At 39.5% G+C, this 21882-nt stretch overlaps 1 protein-coding gene across 16 annotated transcripts in view; it reads left to right on the forward strand.

Annotated features, from left to right (window-relative positions):
* The window catches only part of Rbp (RIMS binding protein), a 390147-nt gene that overhangs the window by 157649 nt on the left and 210616 nt on the right, over positions 1 to 21882 (forward strand). For all 16 annotated transcript variants that reach the window (XM_083128480.1, XM_083128484.1, XM_083128482.1 and 13 more), the window contains one exon: positions 896 to 1201. In XM_083128480.1, coding sequence (XP_082984606.1) covers positions 896 to 1201 — 306 coding nt within the window. The remainder of the gene's footprint in view (positions 1 to 895; positions 1202 to 21882) is intronic.

Raw genomic sequence — 21882 nt, forward strand, 5'->3', positions numbered from 1 at the left:
TGAGTCCCGCTTCTCCATGACCTCCGATGACCATCGTGTGCGGGTGTGACGGCGTCGAGGGCAGATGGCACATCCTGCCTACATTGTGCAGAGACACACAGGTGCGACCCCTGGCATCATGGTGTGGGGAGCCATTAGATATGCGTTCAGGTCACCTCTAATAGTGCTTCGGCAGACTTTGACGGCACAGCGATACGTCACAGACATTCTGCGTCCACACGTCCTACCCCTTATGGCACAGCACCCTGGGACAGTGTTCCAACAAGATAATGCACGCCCACACACAGCCCATGGGTCTATGGACTGCCTAGAGCATGTTGAGGTCCTCCCGTGGCCAGCACGATCCCCGGACCTCTCCATCATTGAACATGTGTGGGATGACATTGGACGGGGACTCCGTCCTAGTGCCAACCTGCGGGATCTGGAGGGACAGCTGCAACACCCGTGGACGAACGTGTCTCAGGAGAGGATCCAAAGGCTGTTTGACACTATTCCGAACCGCATAAGGGCAAGCATTGGGGCCAGAGGGGGTGCGACACCCTACTGACCTGGCGCCACCATTCCACCTGTAACTGCCAACGGGCTTGACTCTTGCATCCTATATTGTAATCAGTTCAATAAAGGTACATGGACTTTCAGCATATGTAGTTTCATTCATGTCCAACCACTCCTTCTGGGTGCTTAACTTTTTTTGTCAGGCAGTGTATGTATCGTATAATTTACACGTTTGTGGGGGGGAGGGGGTTTGTAGATGAAGAACTTTCAAATCCCCCGATTCAAGTAACAAAATTTTAAAATACGTACATCGAACAGAAACCGATAAGAGCCAGTTTTATTTGTGTGCAAATGTTTTCTCAAGAATGTCCTCACATTTACCAAACTCTTTTTCTTTCAGAAGTCACGTGAACAACCTATCCGGGAGCGTCGAAGCGTGACAGTTTCCCGGCAGAAGGAATCGACCTCTAATTTGCGCCAGCGGGAAGCTTCCCAATCCCTCCGCCAGTTGCCGCGCGAGAAAGACCTGCAGCGCCAGATCCAGCTACGAGATCGTCAAATCGGCCGCCTCAATGAGAAACTACGGGAACTCACGGGGAAGAAGGGGGAGGCCGTCATCCAGAAGGCGCTCGAACTTGAACAGGTTATCACGCGGGTCACGAAGGAGCGCCTGCAGCTCGAGCGACATCTGCAAGTTGCCACGGAGGTAAGTGCTGCCACTTGTGGCGTTCCGTCGAACTTCATGGTGCCTCTGAGTAGGTCCGTTTTTCTGCCGGTTGACTTGTCGGTCTCGCTTCCTCGTGCTGTACGTTTCGTCTCGCCGCATTGTTCGGGAACGTGAAAAATGATGGGCCGGAAAAGGTGATTTGCAATTATGGATTTTCTTCAGGAGAATTCTCAAGGATTATTTCCGTTGTTCTTTCCACCTTGAAGTTGTTAAGGGCAAAAAAAAAAAATAAAAAGCACAAACTGAAACAAAATGTGACGAACTCATAAAATGGAGCTCAGGTATAGTTGTACACATTTTTTTATACTAATTCAAAGCTTACGTTGAAATGATTAAACTATAGTTCAATTCTTTTACACTTTGTAGCAGCAAAGAAAGCACACATTTAGAACATATCAAAGATTTAAACGCAACGAAAAGCCAAAAACAAGTCTCGTAAATATCTTGACATTGTTTTTTTCAAATGCACATGAATGCACCCCTACAATAAACATAATGAAGAATAATAATGTTGTGGCGGAGTGGTTAGCATATCGCGCTACGACGCCAGGGGTTCCGGGTTCAAATCTCTGTCTGGGCATGGGTGTTCTCTGTGAGTGTCCATCAATTTCATCATCATCATTTATCGTCATCTTTGCAATTAGCCAACATTTTCACACAGTTTTCCTCTTCTTACACTTTTCCTCACGAGATCGAAACACCAAACGCCATATTCTGTGGCTCAAACCTGTGGTGGGCAAGGTTCAAGTTCGCTCAGCGATCAAGTGAGCACCGCTTATTTGGCCGTCAAGGAGCTGAGCGATAACGTTGCTCGCTGAGCCTAGTAACAAGTCGAGAATCGACAAGGACATTCCGGTATTAAATCCAGTCTACGAGCACACCACACTCGCCATGTCATATTTTTGGATTTCTAACACTTGTTTACGTCTATTCAGAAATCTTAATGTTTACTCGACTATTAGATATGCGTACACACAAGGTGTCCAAGAAGAATTTAGTTAACACATATAACCAAGGGGTTTCGGGTTCGATACCCGGTGGAGGTACATATTGGTTCGGATTCTACTTTAATCTGTAGGTCCAGTCCCATGGTCGTAGAAATAATGGAAGGCTTTCAACTTTCAGCAAAGCCAAGGATAGTAATAATTAAATAGTTATAGACTGATAATCATAATAGTATTAACAATTGGCGGCGATTAGGTGTCAAAACTGAGGGGGCAAGAATTTAAAATTGGGGGGGGGGGCAAAATAGGAACAGTTAACTTTGAGTTGCCCCCCACACCCTCCCCTCATCGTCGCCACTGGTAATGACTATTGCTTGATTTTAATGATCATATTTATGAAAGTGTTACTAATTATTATTATAAAATCAAAAATATATTCCCCTTTAAACAATCTACTTGTGTGTATTGTGTATATATAAACAACGTTATATGATTTGATTTGGTTCGCTTATTTTACTTCGGATTTCTTTTTTGGAAAAAAGAAAAGGGTGTCATGTATTATGCTCTATTGCAAAACTTTTAATGTGAGAAAAATGTTCTCTCGATACTACAGAACTTGAACCGAATGACACTGTTTACTTTACTATGCTGCTCTTGTATCAGCCGAAGTACGCAGAAGCTTTTCTTAGTACAAGGCTTTGCTGGCTCACAATAGGCATGTATTTTTATTTGAAAATTTACAGAAAATATTCATTGTACATTGCAATTAAAAATAGTATGTGAAAATATCTCATCATTCGTTAAATATTGATGTTTGAAACAGTTCAGTTGCAAGGACATATTTTTCAAATTGTAGTGCATATTTTTTTTTTAAATTTAGGTCATGAGCATTTTCTATTTTGCATATTTTGGTGATTTTTAGTTCGTAAAAGATCCTAGCACTTGTAATTACAGAGTAAGTTCAAGTAACAAAAGGTAATATAATTTTCCACTATTTGAAATTGTATTAAAATGAAAGTGTTATTTCAAATATACACCATAGTGTTGAAAAGTTGTGTAAGCGCGTTGAAATGAAAATTTCTACAGCTTTTTATTCCAAATCAAACATTTTCGTAATGAACAGCTTTTGAAGATCACTGAAATCTTGTCCACTCAACGCGGCCATATTGATCACCATGGGCGTCCGGAAGGGGAGGCAAGGGGGGCCGTGGTCCCCCCTGGAAAATGAGAGTCAACCAAAAATTATGTATTTCACACATATAATATAATTTTAGCCACAATAATATGTGTTAATTATTACATGAACACCATAAATTCAAATATAAGCAATGTGTTTTTAGGGAACAACACTATTTTTCGGGAAAATATATCTTGTTTGCCCCCCCTGGAAAAAAATACCTTCCTTGCCCCTCCCTGGAAATAATCCTGCGGACGTCCGTGTTGATCACAGATAATTTTGATTTTTATCAATGGGCACACACCGTCAAGTAAATGGCAAAATGTGGACTAACTGCTTATAAAGTACACGCCCCCCCCCCTCGAAAATACTAGCCACGCCACTGCTCGAGCAATTCAGCCTTTAGATCAAACTTTCCAACGCAGATTGCTTTACCGCCATAACAATCGTCTTGAAAAAAAATCGCATCGAAAGAAAAGAAAGGAAATCTATGTTTGTTTACTATGGGGACAAGGTTACCAGACAGGGAGATTCCATTTCTCTCCCCCCTCTTCCCCCCCCCCTCCGCCAACCTCCATCCAGGACGAGAAACGAAGAAGTTGGTGGGTAATAAAGCGACTTCTTTAAGAGAGTTTCATCCCCAGATTTACCGTTTTGATTTCGTTTCCTTACAAAAGAAACGAGATACGGGGGGAGGGGGAGGAATGGACCATTTATCTTCCCCCGCCCAATCGGCTAACTGGGACGTTCCACGGCCCTGCTAAATCTTGTTCTCCGAACGGAAAAATGGATTTCTCTTCCTTCTTAAAGCCGTCGCGTCGGAAAGTTTTCCAAAGAGTTCAGGGTTCGATTCTTAACCGATTATCTTCCATTATTCGCTCTCAATCCCAGGATATACGCTAGTTCCCTTGTTTTTATTACTGTTATTGAATTATTTAACGCCATTTACTTCTACCGTTGCTCCAAGAGGGGAGAGATGAGGAGATAGGACAAGGTAAGGGTAAAAAGTGCGTCCAGTGGCCTTCGATAAGGATACAATCCTGGCCAGTGGCGGTGATTGGGGATGCGGTGAGAGAGACTTTTCACCACTTTTGCCCTCGCACTATGCTAAATCTTATCTACAAAGGGAAATATACTGTCTTTGTCTCCCCCCCCCCAGTTTTGGAACCTTGTCCCTCCCCCCCCCCGTTTTGGAATCCAATCGCCGCCACTGGCACAACAGAAAGCCTTAGGCTCATTTGGTAGACCGCGGAACCAGAGCCCACGGCCACATGGGTATGACTTGTATCTTTCTTATTTTGAGTCGATTATCTGTCGCGACGATGAGGATGAATGATGATAAAATGGAATTTATAAAGGTATCACAAAGACACATCCATGCCCAGGTCAGGACACAAATCCGGAACCTTCTATGGCACCCGTTCACCAACGCGGACTGGCTACACAAAAAGGACTTTGAAAGTTCGTATGTAGAGCGCCTTTAAGTACATATCATTTGATTGGAGAGTTCCTTTATGTTGAACTGCTGACGATCCCAGGCAATTAGCAATCCGTGAGAATTTTCAACTTCTTAATAAATCGTTAATAGTAGTACTTCCCTAAACTGATTGACGACAAACTCTAGGGACAAACTTACTGCAAATCTAATACATCGGAACTTTCATTGTTGTGGAGAAGTTGTTCACTTGGAAGAGTTGATTTTAAGCTACTAATTATTATTATCGTTAAATTAATCAGGCATCGTATTTACCAAGATGCACTAGGGTTCAATTACCGCTCATAAAATAGTATAATACAGTTAAGAAGTTTCAATCTTTACATGCTTTTCTCTGCCCATCAGAAATTATTACTCTTGTTCTGCCATCTGTGAAGAAGAAAGTACTCAATTGATATTTCTGGAGCATAATTTGAAATGTCTATAGCTTACACGTGTTAGGGATTCTAGAATGAACTATATCTTCTCACAGTAAGTATGGGCGTTCAAAGGGGGATCGAATCGGTTTGTCGACCCCCCCTGAAAATTGGCATCATCCATTTCAAGTTACAAGACATCAGAAAGCTTGTTATTTTTATTGTTAATAACAGAAATAAAATTCAGTTAGTATTCGAACAGAATATGCGCAAAAACGAATGAAACCTAGTGTAAAATACAGGAAATACTTCATTTTTATATGCTAGCATTTAATAAAAGAATATATGGTTTCATAATTTTCAAAATTCCAAGAATTGGAGATTTATGCGAGAGGTCGTCACACAACATAAACATTCTGACTAAAATATCTCCCCTAACATTTAAAACTTTTTCTTGAACGAGGTGTATTAATAACAAAATAGAGTAACTGCGCATTTCAGTACACTGCCTGTATGAATGTAAAAAAAATAAAAAGCAGTTGTGCTGGATATTGACTCAACTGGTGGATCGAGTTCAGGGGGCCTGAACCCCCTTCCCCTACAAAAATTTCTGGCGACGCCCAGGGTAATAAGTGATTAATAGGGCTCGGAAGTTGATGACCTAAAGATTATCAAAAAATGACCTAAAAATAATTTTCGATTTTGAAAGCTTCATTTCTTCAAAAATTACAAGAGAGTTGTTTAATAATTATACAAAACCCGTTGTTTGCTGTTTAAACTACTGAAGACAAGTGAAAAAGCAATTAAGTGCATATGTAGTTGTCTTTACTTTTTCTTCAAGGTTTCTCTGTAGAAGTCATTCACCTCCTTTCCGAGTGAGTAGTGGTCAGCATATGAAAATCCAGTTGTGTTTCCCGTTCATCACATTATAATTTTTTCATACTGGGACTAAAATTACAGATTTAATCGGTTATAGTGGCCAGCAAAGGAAGCTTATTATAGGCTTCACATAAGGTATTTTAAGTGCTGGTGGAAAAGCAAATGTACCACAATTAATTTTTTAATCCATTGAGAAACATTTCGGTTAAAAATAGTTTGGTGTATTTCCATTTATCGTATTTTCGATTAATGGCGAACTTGCTAACAAGAACATGTCGGGAAATTTAAGTACTTTAATTATGCTAGCAAATGCATTTGAAATTCACAAAACAACAGGGGAGAAGAAATATAAACCTCAAATTGAAGAAAAAGACGACAAAAATACTGAGAAATAACTTAAAACTCAAAAAGGTCGAAAAATACAAAAAAAAAATGCAAAATAAAGATAATGTTTCCTGGATCTAACTTAAGATAAACTGACTAATATCAGATTTTGCATTGGTTTCAAGGTTGAGAAAAAAGATGATTTATCATCAACTTCCGAGCCTTAGTGATTATTATTAGACTGTGTGCATCTTTTCGGTTCCCGAACAGACTCCGGCCTCACTGGGATTTTGCACCGTCCGCCCCTGCTTCCAGGATAAGAGTCCTTCGTGATAACTTCTCATGTGAGTGTGTTCACATGTGTACGTATAGAAACCTCGTGCGTAGAATCACGTATAATTCTGGGTTGTAACAATCCCATTAATTTTAAATTGAATCATTACAACCCAGAATGTCCACGAGTGTACAACCTCTATCGTAATATACGGGTAATACAACTTCATACTAGTGTGTTCATAAAGTGGTATATCAAATTGAAATAACATTTTGTTATGTATTCACATTCACAACTTCTGGCTACATATGCTGAGTGTTTTTTAACAGTGCAGATGTTATTCCTTTATTCTGTGTTGGAAATAACATTATTTTCCCTTTTCTTCAACAGTTATTAGCATCTAAACTTGTGAAGTGGTACATCGTATTTTGTGCAGTCGCCATTTTGAAGACAGCTTTTTAAGGATCGCGTGTTGGGGATGACTCATCGCACGTAGGTCTAACAACAACTCGGTCAAGCGCCGTATTTCATCTTCCGGCGCAAGCGCGGAATGCTTTCGTGGTTAGGTTAGGCTTGTTAAGTATACATCTCTTAGCAAAGCATTTAACCTGACGTCAGAAGACAAAATACGGCGTTTGGCCGAGAAGGTGTCTGACTTTCTTGCGATAAGTGAGACCCATCGTGTGAAAGAGCCCTCTTGCTGCCTTCGCGAACTGAAGACGTAAAAAATCTTATGGTAGTTTCAGAACGGAGGTCGATCTGGAAGTGAAGACGGACTTAAGTATCGTGCGAGACTGGCATGAACAAAATATATCTTTTGTTTACAGTAAATTTCGTTTTGTGTTCGTTTCTCGATTACCACAATGCTGTCTCGGTCTTATCTCGGCACAATCTGTACTTTCCCATCCACTTCCTTTGCGTCTTCGCGCCGTTACCTGAGCTCCAACTCGCACACGAAAGAAGCAAGCACTCGAAATAAACAAAATACACCCCCATTTTTTTCGTGCGTCTAAATCTCTCCGCGCTGAAGATTCTCTTGAGGAAGTTGGCAAATTGCGATCGCAGCTCCTCTACCCCGGCCCGTGGCTAATTCCGTAACTATTCCCTCCACCTTTGGCGCGCTTCCCAAACTGCTCAATTGGTGGCAATGGCGACGAATCAATATTTCATCTCTTGTAGCTTTCTGCCGTTGAGACTAAGGGGCGAAGGGGGAAGGGGAGAAAATAGTAACGAAAGAGGACCTTTTGAAATAATAACGCCGTGTTTTGGTGCTTTGCCAGTTGTGCCTCCCTTGGCAATAAAATATCGAATGGTCCTTCTTTTCATTCGTGGAAAAACGTTTCTCTCTTTTTATCAATCCTTTCCAAAGGCAGAATAATTGAAATAGTAACCATAATGAGGAATAAAAATGTTCAGATTTGTTTTCTTGAAATATTGAGTGGGTTAAGGAAGAATTGTGCTTCTTTTTCTCTTCTTTTTGAAAACGTAAGTTGCCATAAATTGAGTTTGTAACTGGTCCGAAATGACTCGTGAAAGAAATATTAAGAAGACCGTCGTCTTAGGAAGGAAAGAAATTGGCCTCAGTGTTGCTAAGCCACTGAAGAGAAAAAAGTTAATTTATTTACAGTTTATTCCAAACCTAACCAACCATTGATACTTGAGACCATTGATTCTCAATTAGATGTGTACTCGTGGGGTTGCATTCACAGGGACCTAGAGGTACATTTTATTAAACGCAGTTACAGTAATCTAACTGTAACTAGTTTCTTTTAAATGTAAGTACCTGTAACCGAGTTACTTTTTCCAATTGTCAACGTTATCAACAGTTACTTTTTTAGTTACTTTACGGCACTTAAATTGTTATCTTGGAAATTTGTAAAGTGGGTAGATCTAAGTTTGGCAACTCTCTTTCCAATTATGTGTCTTCTCTGGATGCCAAGGTGAAAAATATATTCGTGGAATTGCCTATGGCAAGGAAGCTAGACTTCGTTTAATGCTGAATTTAGAACATCCAAACTTTATTAAAATTCGTAACTTCTAATTGCGTGCGAAGACTTCAATATTATGAGTGGATTACTGCATCCATTTGGAGATGTAGTTTAACTAGAAAGGAGTCGTGATAGTATTAATAGAGGAAAGTGACCAAAGTAGGGCTCCATTTTGTTTTTCATCCTTGGTGTCATTATGGCACATTATTTCTATTAGAAATTTAATAAAATGGGTTCTTTGATATGTTTGCTAACGTTTTGAGTAACTTAATCCACCTTAAAGCGCATGATGCTTTGCCAGTAAGCATTTCTGTAAAAAGGGACGAAAAGTAACAAAGGAGAAAAACTGGCCAAAGTCGGACCCCTCCTTTAACAAGTTCCAAAAATTGGAAAAGTCGCAAAGAAATCTAAATATATGATATGTAGTAAATGAATTACATTTATTGAGCTTGCATAAAGAAGATGATGTACAAAAGTAATATAATATAGACTACCAATATCCTAACTGCGTCAATCGCCCTTACCATTTTTTGGACATCCCACCATCTCCCACCTGCATTGCCTTTTCCCTTGAACATCTGAAACAATATGTAAAATGACTTTACTAACGAGTAACGACCCTTTCTTCAATTACAGTTGTAATGTTAGGCATTCATTGAGGGATCCTACTTAGGGCATTTCACTCGTGAAGTCTTATTGTTTATACAATAAAACCACACGTATCTTCAAACAAGCCATTACCATAATTTCAAAGTACAATATTTACTAGTGTCTAAATTGTAACAAGATTGCTACTTACCTCTCTCTTAATTAGCAAAATTCCCACTGTTGTGCACCGATATAGAAACTTTCATTCACACAAAAGCAAGTCATGGCGGACTACATCACCTTATACTTGCACGTTACTGCTGATACCTTTCCTACACAATCATGTCGTTACTCTTGACGTGTTTCGCCCATTGCCACCACTTGGCAGCACCTACTTACGGAAACAGGAAGGGGCTTAGGGAGTGGGGTCCAGGTTTGGTTATTTTCCTCTACATATAGGCTACATAAATAAAACACATGTAAGTTTCACATATTTATATTATTTATAATTAATTACTTTCCAGCAGAAAGTAGCTGGAAAAAGTAACTTATAGTTACTTTATAAGTAACTGTAACAGAGTTACTTTTTAGAATGAGTAACTGTAGCTCAGTTACTTTTAAAAAGTAATTTTCCGAACACTGGATAATCTTAAATTAGCTCGATATTTATTTTATTAAAGTATGTTGATATTTCGGGTGACCTCTTCAAAAGCCACTCAAAGGCCAACATCACTTCCACGTACTACACCCCGGCAACTGTAGTCTTGGGGGCGAAAAAGGCTCTGGGGTCTGCACCTACGACCAATATAATCAATCAGGAGCGTTTTTTTGTAATTAGCGATAAACGCGAAATGTAACGTACAGATGCACGATTTATTACAAATGTGACTGATTTACGGCTGTAATTTTGTCGCGAATTTTCGCGAAAATTGACCGTTTCTGCGGACATTTTCATTTTTACTATAAAAACGATTTTTTTTTTACAAATTTATTTTTAAGAAATATATTCGATTTGAAGATGTTGGCTGCAAAGCAATGAGAAATCATTTGGAAAGGCACAGTAACCCGAAAGTCATAATTTTTTATGTGCAGGTGACCGGGTTTTCCTGATCCTTTGGAACATTCCATTTTTTTAGAAATACATTTGTTTTTAGCTGCAAGAGTAATGGAAGGCATGACGGCGTGAATTTCTATTTATTCTCTTGGGTTTCCCCTTCGCATTTCTACCGATGATTATCAAAGTAGGAAGAATCTTCGAAACTAACTGGCACCAGGCAAATGCCACAGAAGTCTGAAACACGTTTTGAAAGACAGATTGTTTCGTACACTCGATTTTTTCTAAAATATAAATATAACTGAGTAAGGCTGATTATTTATTATTTACTATTTTTAAGCTTATTTTCCCACAAATGTTGCAAATATTATCCTTATATAAAATCATTAATTGATTTAGTTACATTATGTATAAGTGCATGGCATTAAAAATAACCACGAAATTTTCACGAAATTACTGCCATATTTTTAACTATAAACACGATATTTTATATATTTTTCACGAAATTTTTGAAAAATTAACACCATAAAAAACCCGGCCCTGAATATAATCCTCTGTAGGGCCGTGTGTGTGTTGTCTCGTGTTTTATCCTTCGTACGCGTATGTGCTGACTGCCTCTTTACAGCCTCAGCATTTAACATGTGTAAGAATATTTTAGTACTCGGACACATGTGCTGATTTTATTCTTAACTAGCTGATTACCCGGGAATTTATTTATCACAATCTTCTATTAGACAGGAAAATAATGAATTCTAACTATAGTGTAAAATGTAACTAATTTTATTTACAGGTATTTAAAAGTATACCGTCAAACGTACAAATTTTGGCATATTCTAATATGCCCTGCAAAATACGTGGTGAGTGACAACACGGACATTAGACGCGAGGAACACTTTGTTCTCTATAAATGTACTGAAGGAATACCAAAGAAATTCCGAAATATTAAGGGGGGTGGCAAATACGTCACCATTTTCGTGACGTCATCTCTGCTTACCTTCCTAGCAGGTCAAAATTACCCCCATGAAGAGGTAAGATCGTCACGCTTCCGCGATCGTTTTTCGCTTCCGATCAGTCGTAAAGCCTCCTGCACCTGATCGGAGGTATAGTTCTGATATTTCCGACCACCAACAACCTTCTTATATGTCCTTGGCATCGTGCACGAGAAAACGCTGCAAACAGCTCCAAAGCACTATGCACTTGCACACAACACACTTCCTCCCTTGATGTCCGCTCCACAACTGCACGTGTGTGGCTTCACACTCCCTTTGTTCCACCAGCATGTGTCTCCTACTGACATCTATCGGTCTCATGACGAAGTTACCCTCAAGGACGAAGTTACCCCGTTTGACGGTAAGTACAGTATACAAATTATAAAGTAAAATCTTTTACAAATTCACTATAATATTAATTGAACTCAAAACTTGATTATAAACAACATTTTTAGTTTCACCTCCAGGAGCAAGTATAAATAAATTGTACGGCCTTGGGAGTGTCATTATTCATCTTAGCGACCCCCAAAGCTTTGGATTCCACACTATTATCGGCCGTTTTTTTAATTTTTACATGTCATCCCTTTCCCACTCCCACCCCTAGGGGTGCCAGGTGTGTCTTACCCCCAGAGTATTTCTTTCCAGGTTGTAAGTCATATGTGTACAAAGTTTGGTTGAAATTGCTCCAGACGTTCGAATGTTATGCCGGAACAAACATACATACATACATACATACATACATACATACATACATACATACAAACATACATTTTTATATATTAGATAGATAGATGGTGAAGGGAATTCCTAGCACACAAAAGGTACAGTTTCAGATTTAACGTAAGCAAAGAAGAAAGCTACACACAAGGTTGACGCGGACCAGAAGTATTGATAGCAACATTAAATAATACTTTTTTTGGACGAATGTACAGAGCATTCCCTGACATTCGCCATGAGACTTGGCGGAAAGCGGCCCGGCGTCAGAGATTGTCTTTCACGGTGAACGGGGTCCGCGACAGTCGCACGCTACAGTCTGTTTTTTCGCTCTCCCTGCCTTCGCTCTCTTTCCCTTTCTGTTGACGTTGCAGACTGACGCCAGTGTAATCCTCCCTCGGAAGTTGTGTTGTGTTGTGTCCGTGTGTTCAAGATTGTGGCTTAATATGGCACCACAAAAGTTTACATTACAGCAAAGGATTTATCTTGTCGAGTGTTACTTCGGAAAGAGGAATTGTGGAGAAGTGCGACGACGTTTTGCAACGAAATTTCCTGGTGTTCCCGTTCCACATAGGACCACTATATTAAACCTCGTAAAAACGTTTAGAGTAACAGGGTCAGTTCTGAATAAAAGTTGAAAGAAAAACCCACTGAGGAAAAACTCGATGAGATAAGACAAAGGTTAGAACAGTCTCCTCGGAAATCTATCCGCCGCCCCACACGAGAAACGGGTGTTTCAGAAACCACGGCATTTAGAGCCGCTAAAATTCTTAAATCTAAAAATAATAATTAAAGAAAATAAATCTAAAAAATAAAGTATACTGAGACAAACCGCACACCATCCGTGAGTTAAAAGAGAGTATTGTACGAGAAATCGGGAGAATTACAGTAGACGAACTTGCACGTGTTAATGCCAGTTTCCTTCGGAGATGGCAGGAATGTGTTGCAGCAGAGGGACATCATTTTCAACACCTTCTGTAGTCAAGGTTAGTACACTATGAAAACTGTAATTTTAATAGCCGACTCTACAGACTGTCGCGGACCCCGTTCGCCGGGAAAGACAAGCGCTGACGCCGGGCTGCTTGCCGCCGAGTCTCGTAGCGAATGTCAGGGAATGCTCTGTATAACTTGAAAGGGCAATTGGAATAAAAATTTTGTTCTACAAAAATAGTTAATTTCTTACCTTCTACAATACTTAGAATCTTTGTATATTCCTCAAATTCTTCTCGATATTTTTTTCTTAGTATTCCCTGGACCGTTGCCCCATCAGCCCTTAACTGAAAGCATCTTCTACTTTCTCTATGACGCAGCAGTCCGCCGCGTCCCCCACGAACTCGGGATCTTCGTAACAACGGGGCGCAAGTTAATTAAGTCGAATTTGCCTCCGGACCCTTTTGCATGTGTCAAGAGTAGCGAATTAGCGGGTTAAAATAATTAGGCTGGTCATTGCTAACTCCTCTGTTTACTCCCAGAGGGCAGGGCGGTAGGGGAACGCCCGCTAGTTCTAAAATAAGAGGCCAAAAGAATAGTCTGTGAGGATTACGATAAAAGTCCAGACAACACCACACGGTTAAAACGATCTTGTTAAACCTGGCCAATGGTCCCGGGTTCGAATCTCGGCCAGGACATGGCTGATCTTGGCGAGTGTCTCTTCATCCTTTCATTCTCATCTTCGCGATTAACCAAAAGTGGCAGAAAAGCGAAGTAAAATGAACCAAATCGATCAATCAATCGTCAAAGAGCAATCAATTTTTGTAATTTTTCTTTTTTTCTCTTTCTTCGTTTATGTTGCTCTTTTGTCACTTTTGGCTAATCACGACTATTTAAGGCTTTAACACTTCTCTTCCACTTAACCATTAATTACAATATTCATTATTTCTCTTTGCTAATTCAATGATAAATTAAAAATTAAAAATACATAAAGTACAATGGAATTCATAAGTAATACGAGGCAAATTGTCCACCACTAATTTCACTCGCTTTTCTCTTGCATTGTATCATACATGATTTCAGAGACTGAAAATGCGCTGATTCTGGTGCAAAACCTGGCGCCCCACATTAAATGTGGTATGCACAATGTTGCAAACTGTGGGAGATAAGTGACAGAATAGAACTGTGCATCTTGTATCACAATATTCTTTAAACTATTTTGCTTCTCATTCTTAGCAACCGAAGTTTTTTTTTTTTTTTAAATTCTCGCCGTATAAAACTGTTAATTGAAATAGCAGATGTCAGGTCTTTTGCCACATCTAAAAATTTTGATTGAAAAAAATTATTAGTGATACAATTGAACTATGTTTTCACTAAAATATGCTAATGAATGAAAATCGTTAAAACCGGGAGACCACAGTACAAGAGGAATGAGAGAATTGAAACTTTTTTTTTAATGTGACGTTCTAAATAATCAAATTGGAGATCCCTGGCCAAAGAGTCTGACAAAGATTGTATTACAACGTATGGTTTTTCCCCAGAATTTTTTTGCTTGATTTTTTAAACTTGAGAACATCGTGTATGACGTCATGTAGCTACTGTTGGCAAGCTGTTCTTCAATTCCATTCATTCCAGACAGTTGCGGATTCGAAGCAGTGTTGCCAATAGAAGAATTTTTTCTCTACATATAGGAATGTTTTTTTTAATATATTCTTTTAGATTTTAAAGATACTAAATCAATGCTATCAATATATTATAATAATTTCATAGTGAAGGGACAAACATCGCTACATATCTAAAACATAATTTATATCTTCGTGTAAGATTTTTTTAAAATAATGGGCCGACAATCCCTTTTCGAGTTCAAATCGTTGCGTCATGTTCGAGAGGAGGAGCGTAAAAGCAGGGTTCCACATATTCTCTATATTGTCGACGGTACAGTCACCTCTTCAGGACTCGTTTTCAGATAGCCATTGATGAGACCCAGTTATGGTGGTACATTAACAGACAAAAATCCTACGTGAGAATATCCAACACGGTCTGCTCTTATGTGGCAGATAGACGCCCAACTGTCTGTGGTACAAATACTAATAGTTTTTGTTTAAGATATTTTGCAGTGTGATGTTTTGTTGACTGGATACAGAGACAAATAAACTGGCATTGGTGTTTTAAATTCTCATGTTGAGTGACCGACTAGAGACCTCCCTACCGGAGGTTCAGGTCAGGAGTACTGGCCTGCCTATGTGAATGCCCTTCATCAATTTCATCTCATCATTTGTCATCCACATCGTCGCTACGTTTGCCAACTTGAATACAAAATTGAATCAACTTGATCAAACCAACCTAGCAAGAGCAATTTGTAAGTAAACAAGACAAAAATATGAAAGACGTGAAAAATTTCTATTAATATTGCCTGTGGAGATTTCTTGTAAAAATAAACACAGTCCTGCAAAAGTAGACAAGAAGAAGAAATAACCGTTTACTTTTTTATTGCACTTTCTATGTAGTTGATCTGGTGTTTTAAGTCCACTTTGTGCACAGTCAGGCTAATCGGGACTGGACCTCCGGAACCCCTTGATTACAAGGCGACAACGCTACCACTGCGGCATCGAAGAGGCCCTGGTGGTTTTTGAGGAATGATTACAGCTGGTATAATAGTTATATGTACAGACCGGTTTGTTATGTAATTATATAAGTTGTGCACCCGTGGTCGTGCGGTCTAAGACACTGTAGTTTGTGCTCCGACTGACGGACGGCATGGGTTCGAGTCCGCCTGGGTTCTCGGCCTGTGTATAGGACCGGTGGCAACCCACCATCGTGAGGAAATTGGGGAGCTACGAGTGAGTAGCGTAACCCGGTCTTGGAAATATCCTATAACGGCTGGGGATTTGACGTGCTGACCTCACGTCACCCCATTTCGGGTTGAAGCTCAAAACACTGGCAGTCGGGAGATCGGCGAAGACTCTTCAAGGGCTGTCGAGGCACGGGTTATTATTATTATATAAGTTGTGCATTGCATTAGTTAATTAAAAGTGGAATATACCCACGAATTACACTGTTGGGAACGATATGCGTGAAGTTCATATTGCATATTTTGAGATATATTAAATTTTTTCCGTTTAGAGTACATATTTTAACATAAAATGCGTTATTTCTGCCATTTCTCTTGTTTTTATTGAGTAATGCAAAGGTTCAGAATATGAGTTGACGAAAATTTCAGCAATTTTTACCTGATTGCATACCCGTCGCGTCAGCTTACTTTGCACTTCAACTTTCTTTAAGCCATGAGTCACTGCACAAACCAAGGCTCCATGTGTGCATTGTTCTTCAATGTACCATGTACCAATACCATATTTCGCAAACTCTGCTTGTTCTGACATTGCATTGGCGTGCCAAGAATTTTCGAGGGGGGAGGGTAGGCATAATTTTGCCGTCTTTTTCTGCCTTTGACGTTCTTTTTTGTGGAATACTGGGCCAAAGGAGGGGAGTTATGACACCCGGCACCCCACCTTGGGCACGTCACTGTTTTTTTATTGTTTTTTTAGTATAGTGACTGCAGGTGTCGCCCTGACGAAATTTCTCAGAATCCCAAGAAACCTAAGAAAAAAATCACTGGAGTGAAAGAAACTATCAAAGCCTATTGCAATACTATTACATGTTTTAATATCAACACATGTTTTTACATATTTCAGTTTTTTCAACATATTTGTGTACATATTTTGCACTTTTTCGTTATATACAAATCCGGGCCTTAGCTATAAGGTATTTTCAGTAATCTGTTTTTGTCACAATGTAGGGATTTTATTTGGCGGACTTCGGCTACACTGCGTGGACTTGTAGGCGTCTCAAGAAGCAGTTTGTGGAGGAGAGAGGGAGGAAGGATTTAGCTTGAAAGACAACACCGCAGTTGGAAGGCGCCCATATCATATCGGCAAGGACTCTTGAAATCTCTCTCTCTCTCTGGGGAAAGCCCAATCTCGCAAATAAAGGGGGGATGACATGTTACTCCATCGCGATAGCAAAAACTGGGGTTCTTTTATTCTTGTGGCAGGGTTCGGCTAGTTTCAGCTACCATTGTAATTCCTACGACGGCAAGGTGTTGCAGTCTGGCAGCTGTGTATAAATAAGGAATGCATTCGCCATCCAAACAATCACAGGGTCATTCCATTTTAAATCAGGCAAGGAAGGTACGAATGTGCCCTTTTACTTCAACAAACTTCGTGAAAGAAGTATGTGTAATACAGTGTTCAGACATACACTAAAATCTTATTTTCTCTTTTCATGTGTCATAGGACAACAAAATCGCAGTCCTACAAAAATTTGTCGTTTAAAGATAAACATGTTTATCTTAAGTTATTCTACGCAGCAATGAGAAGTTTTTTTGTGTTTTTTTTATTTGAAAAAGTTGCAACATTGCTTTATGTTTACAACAACAACATCAACAAAAGCTGACCTTCGTGGCGGAGTGGTTAGCGCATCGCGTCCAGGGTTCGAATCCCGGTTTGGGATCCTGTTTGGTCTTCGTGAGTGTCCTTTCATCAATTTCATGATATCATCACTCATTCTCGTCTTCGCGATTAGCCGAAAGTGGCAGAAAAGCGAAATAAAACAAACCAACTCAATCCATCATCAACAACAAAAAACAATTTTAAAAATTATTTTATTGTTGTTATTTATCGTCGCTTTTGTGACACTTTTGACCAATCGCGACGATAAGCATAACTGTTCTTCGCTGTTTTTATTTTAAAATGTTGATTTTCTCAAAATTTCGGAGGAGGATGTAGCCCCATCTGCCCCCCTATGCGTACACCAGTGATGATCACTGACTGTGTCTAATATGTTTGCATGCAGAAAGTAACTGTAAAAGTAATGGCAACTTAATTACCTTTGAAAAGCAACACTGAATTCTACTACTGATGATTGAATTATTAATTATTATGATTAAGTAAATATAGCTTAGAAATACATATCGGTATCGTTAAAATTAAATGTTCCCGAAATAAAGGGGTAAATACGAAGCTGCCGACGTTCAGTTTCAGGATGTTAATTTTTCGTGCGTCATGCTTCTTCACTCTTTCTTTTCTTTGCGTAGCTATTCGTAGAATAAATCTCAAGCAGGGAAGGCAGAATCTTCTGTGGTGCTAACAAAAATCGATCTCCATCGTGTGGGTCAGGCTCGTGCCCAGGATTTTTTTGAGGGTGGGGGGGCAGACCCATAGACGAATTTTCATAAATTTTCTCTCATATTATACACTATATAATGTATAAAAACATGTGTGAGAAACTTTAGGGATTTATTCTTGACACAAAACATAACAAAAAGTTCATATAAACATGGGTCCGAAAATCCTTCGTTAGGGAGGTATGAAAGGAAATAATTTTCATGGCACAAAAATGATACATTTACCAATCACATTGCCAAATTACAAGAATTGTTCGATTGACCACCTCCTACTTCCATGCATCCCCTGAGCCTGCGTTCCATACTTTGCCGTACGTTGTGGGAAACTCCTGGTGTGTTCCGTATTTGGTCAAATCCATGTTGGATACGCTCCCTCAGAACATCGACATTGGGTACGGGAGTTGAATAACCAAGGATTTTAAATGTCCCCAAAGGAAAAAATCCATTGGGTTTAAATCTGGCGATCGGGCAGGCCATGCAATGGATCCCCCGCGACCAATCAATCTGTTCGGAAATTGGTTATCGAGATACTGGCGAACTATCCGTGTAAAATGCGGTGGAGCACCATCGTGCATAAACCACATTCGTTGGATGACTTCTAGAGGTACACCATCAAGTAAATGCAGCAACTCATGTCTGAGAAACTGTAGATACGTTTGTCGAGTCATACGTTGCGGAAAGAAGTAGGGGCCATTGAGATGATCATGAATGATTCCACCCCACACGTTGAGGCTGAACCTCTGTTGATGTTTGTCTTGTCGCACTGCATGAGGACTTTCATAAGCCCAGATGTGATTGTTATGATAATTGGAGATCCCATCACGTGAAAAGCCAGCCTCATCAGTGAATAAGGTACGTGCTAAGAACTGCAGAAACACAGCCCACTGCCCTAACATGCGTTGACAGAAATGTATTCGTGGCTGAAAGTCTGCCTCATTTAATCCTTGCACCCGTTGAAGGTGATACGGGTACAGAAGATTTTCATGCAGAATGTTCCAGATCGTCATGTGATTAACGCCTTCTCTTCTCGCAATTCTACTTGTACTGGTTGATGGAGTTTCATCCACAGTGCGAAGAACCCGTTCTTCAAGCTCAGGCGTTCGTACATCGCGTGGTCTCCCACCATCTTCAACTCTCTTCTCAAATGTGCCTGTCTCTCGCAAGCGTTGGTGTAGTCGTACAGACACGTTCTTGCACAAGGTAACTGCCTCCCAGGGTAACGTTCAGCGTAACGTTGACGTCCTGCGTCCGCATTCCCATCTGCTAGGCCGTACATGTAGTGCATTCCGTCATTTTAGACACTGAATACATCGTTGTGATGTGTTGTGATGGAAGTTACTGTAAAACAGAACAAACGATAATCAGACACAAAAAACAAATGCCATGCCCAACTGTACACAAGAAAGTGAGTACAAATGCACATTTGAGGTACATTACACAACCAGGAGTCACTACAGTGAATTCCTTTCATACCTCCCTAACGAAGGATTTGCGGACCCCTGTTCATATGAACTTTTTGTTATGTTTAGATGTCACGAATAAATCCCTAAAGTTTCTGACACATGTTTATATACACCCTGTATATATATTATATGTTTGTGGGGGAGTGTATGGGAGAGGGTGGTTAGAGAAATTTGCTCATTTGCTACGAAATGTTGAAGAACAGTATTTTCTAACCTATATGTATACAACCACGTGACCAATATTTGTAGTTGACCCTGACATTTATTTCTGTCAGAGAGCGAAAAGAAAAATTGTATGATATGGGTAGACTACATGTATGCATAATGTAAACAATTCAAATAGCCTACGAAAAGCAACATATGTGTGTGGGGTTGATAGATGAGGGTTCACACCCACTTTGCAAGGTCCCTGACATTTCCAGGTATTTTACATAACTGTGAAATGATTTAACATGCTAAAAAATAAGAGTTACACTTCAACTTTGTAAGTTAATCAAATGAATCACGTTTGTTGAACATTTTTGAAAATAAATGAATGAACCTTTGTATAAGCAATATTACCCAAAAAGGAAGATTGATGGGATGATAAAACGAAACGTGTTTCCGGTTAGAAATTCCGCCAAGCAAAAATAATTTAATTCCCCTGACTTTTCCAGGTTTTGAAAGCTTTTTTTAAAAAAAATATTTGTTTCCAATTATCTCAGTCATAATCTTGTTTTCCTGACTCCTCCACTTGTCCAGGACTTTGGAGTCAGTGCGAACCCTGTAAATAAATTATCTGAAGGGAACGGCTACGTGACTTCACCCTCACAGTGTGTCTGCTGGCATAATATTGTTTCTATTATGCATTTTCGCTTTTAGAATCTTATTCAACAGTAAAAATAAATGACAGTGGCAACCAAGAAGCTATTAAATGGGGATGCATACATGTGGGATAGAAAATGCCATTATCATCTGCTCGTAGCATGGAATTTTTTGTCCTTGATGTCTTCTGCACACTGTGAAAGTTGTCTGTTGTACATTCATACCACTGTGTATTTATGTTTAAGACAATTACAAGTAGAAAAGAAGAAAAGTTGCAGTAAACCAAATTCCGATTGACAGAATTTCGTAAATAATAATGTACGTACTTAATTCCTTGACTGTTTTGGACAAATAACAATACATGTTAAAAGTACTTCAGGCAATTTTTTGCCCCAAAAATCTAGCAACGATTCTGCTGTGAAGTGGATTCTCCGATTTACATAATATTAATTAATCCTAAGCCATTGAGTAGCAGAATGGGCATCAGTTGCAGAAAAACCCTGATGTTGGAGAAAGAGAACAAAGTTCTTTATCTTTCTGCTCAGTGGTGGCGAAAAGGGATCACAGACCTTGCGGTGCGGGTGGAGAGCTAGATGCCCCTTATATGGTTGGTTTTGTATTGCAGTCATTGAGGAACCTTTCTTCCATAATGCAAAGAGTATAGAAAATTCCCCTCTATTCTAATTATGTGAAACATTAGTGACACTGTAATAGAATAATCCATTCAACAATCAAGGGGTTCATATTTGTCAAGTGTCAAACAACTGTTTTTGACTCATAAAAAGTTCAGGCAATTTTAATAATGTACACAGTATTCTACAGAAAGTCCTACATAACCAGTACAATGTCTGTAGTGGCGCAAGAGCCTTTCTTCCCTTATAGCAAGTAGTGTCCGAGCGGAGACGAAAAAGTCGGGACATGGATTATAAGGAATGGACTGTCCCGACTAAATCGGAACGTCTGCTAGCATTGCATCAATGGTTATAGAACTCAAATAGCCCAATATTGCAGACTGCAGACTTCTAGAGCCTGCCTCTGTCCAGAAACATCCTATTCATTTGCGCAAGGACAAAATCGAAATTCATGCAGAATTTGAAAAACCATCAATGTAATTTTTGTAGATTTTTTATACGCTCAAATTAAAAATTTTCATGGCTCGAAGGGGGGGGGGGGGCATGGCCTCCCCCTTAGGCACGGGCCTGGTGTGGGTGGCATTACCACAAGCGGTGGATGTATCACGGACGGAATTTTGGGTAACAGGATTTTTAAAAATCAGATAAGAGATGGCAGCACGAGAAAGAAACATCTTTAGAAATACATTTTTGAAAGTGGTTCTCCTTGTCACATTTCTATGTGTTGCTGCAGGTTTATAGAAATTGATGCAAAAATCTGAGTATATAATTACATTTTCAATATCGATATTTCAAATATTTTTCGTAGATCGATATACACGTCGCGATGATGTATTAATAGATGGTGTTTTGATATGTATCAAAACT

The sequence above is a fragment of the Lepisma saccharinum genome, chromosome 9 (genome assembly GCF_977018435.1).
Source record: "Lepisma saccharinum chromosome 9, izLepSacc3.1, whole genome shotgun sequence".
Taxonomy (NCBI): domain Eukaryota; kingdom Metazoa; phylum Arthropoda; class Insecta; order Zygentoma; family Lepismatidae; genus Lepisma; species Lepisma saccharinum.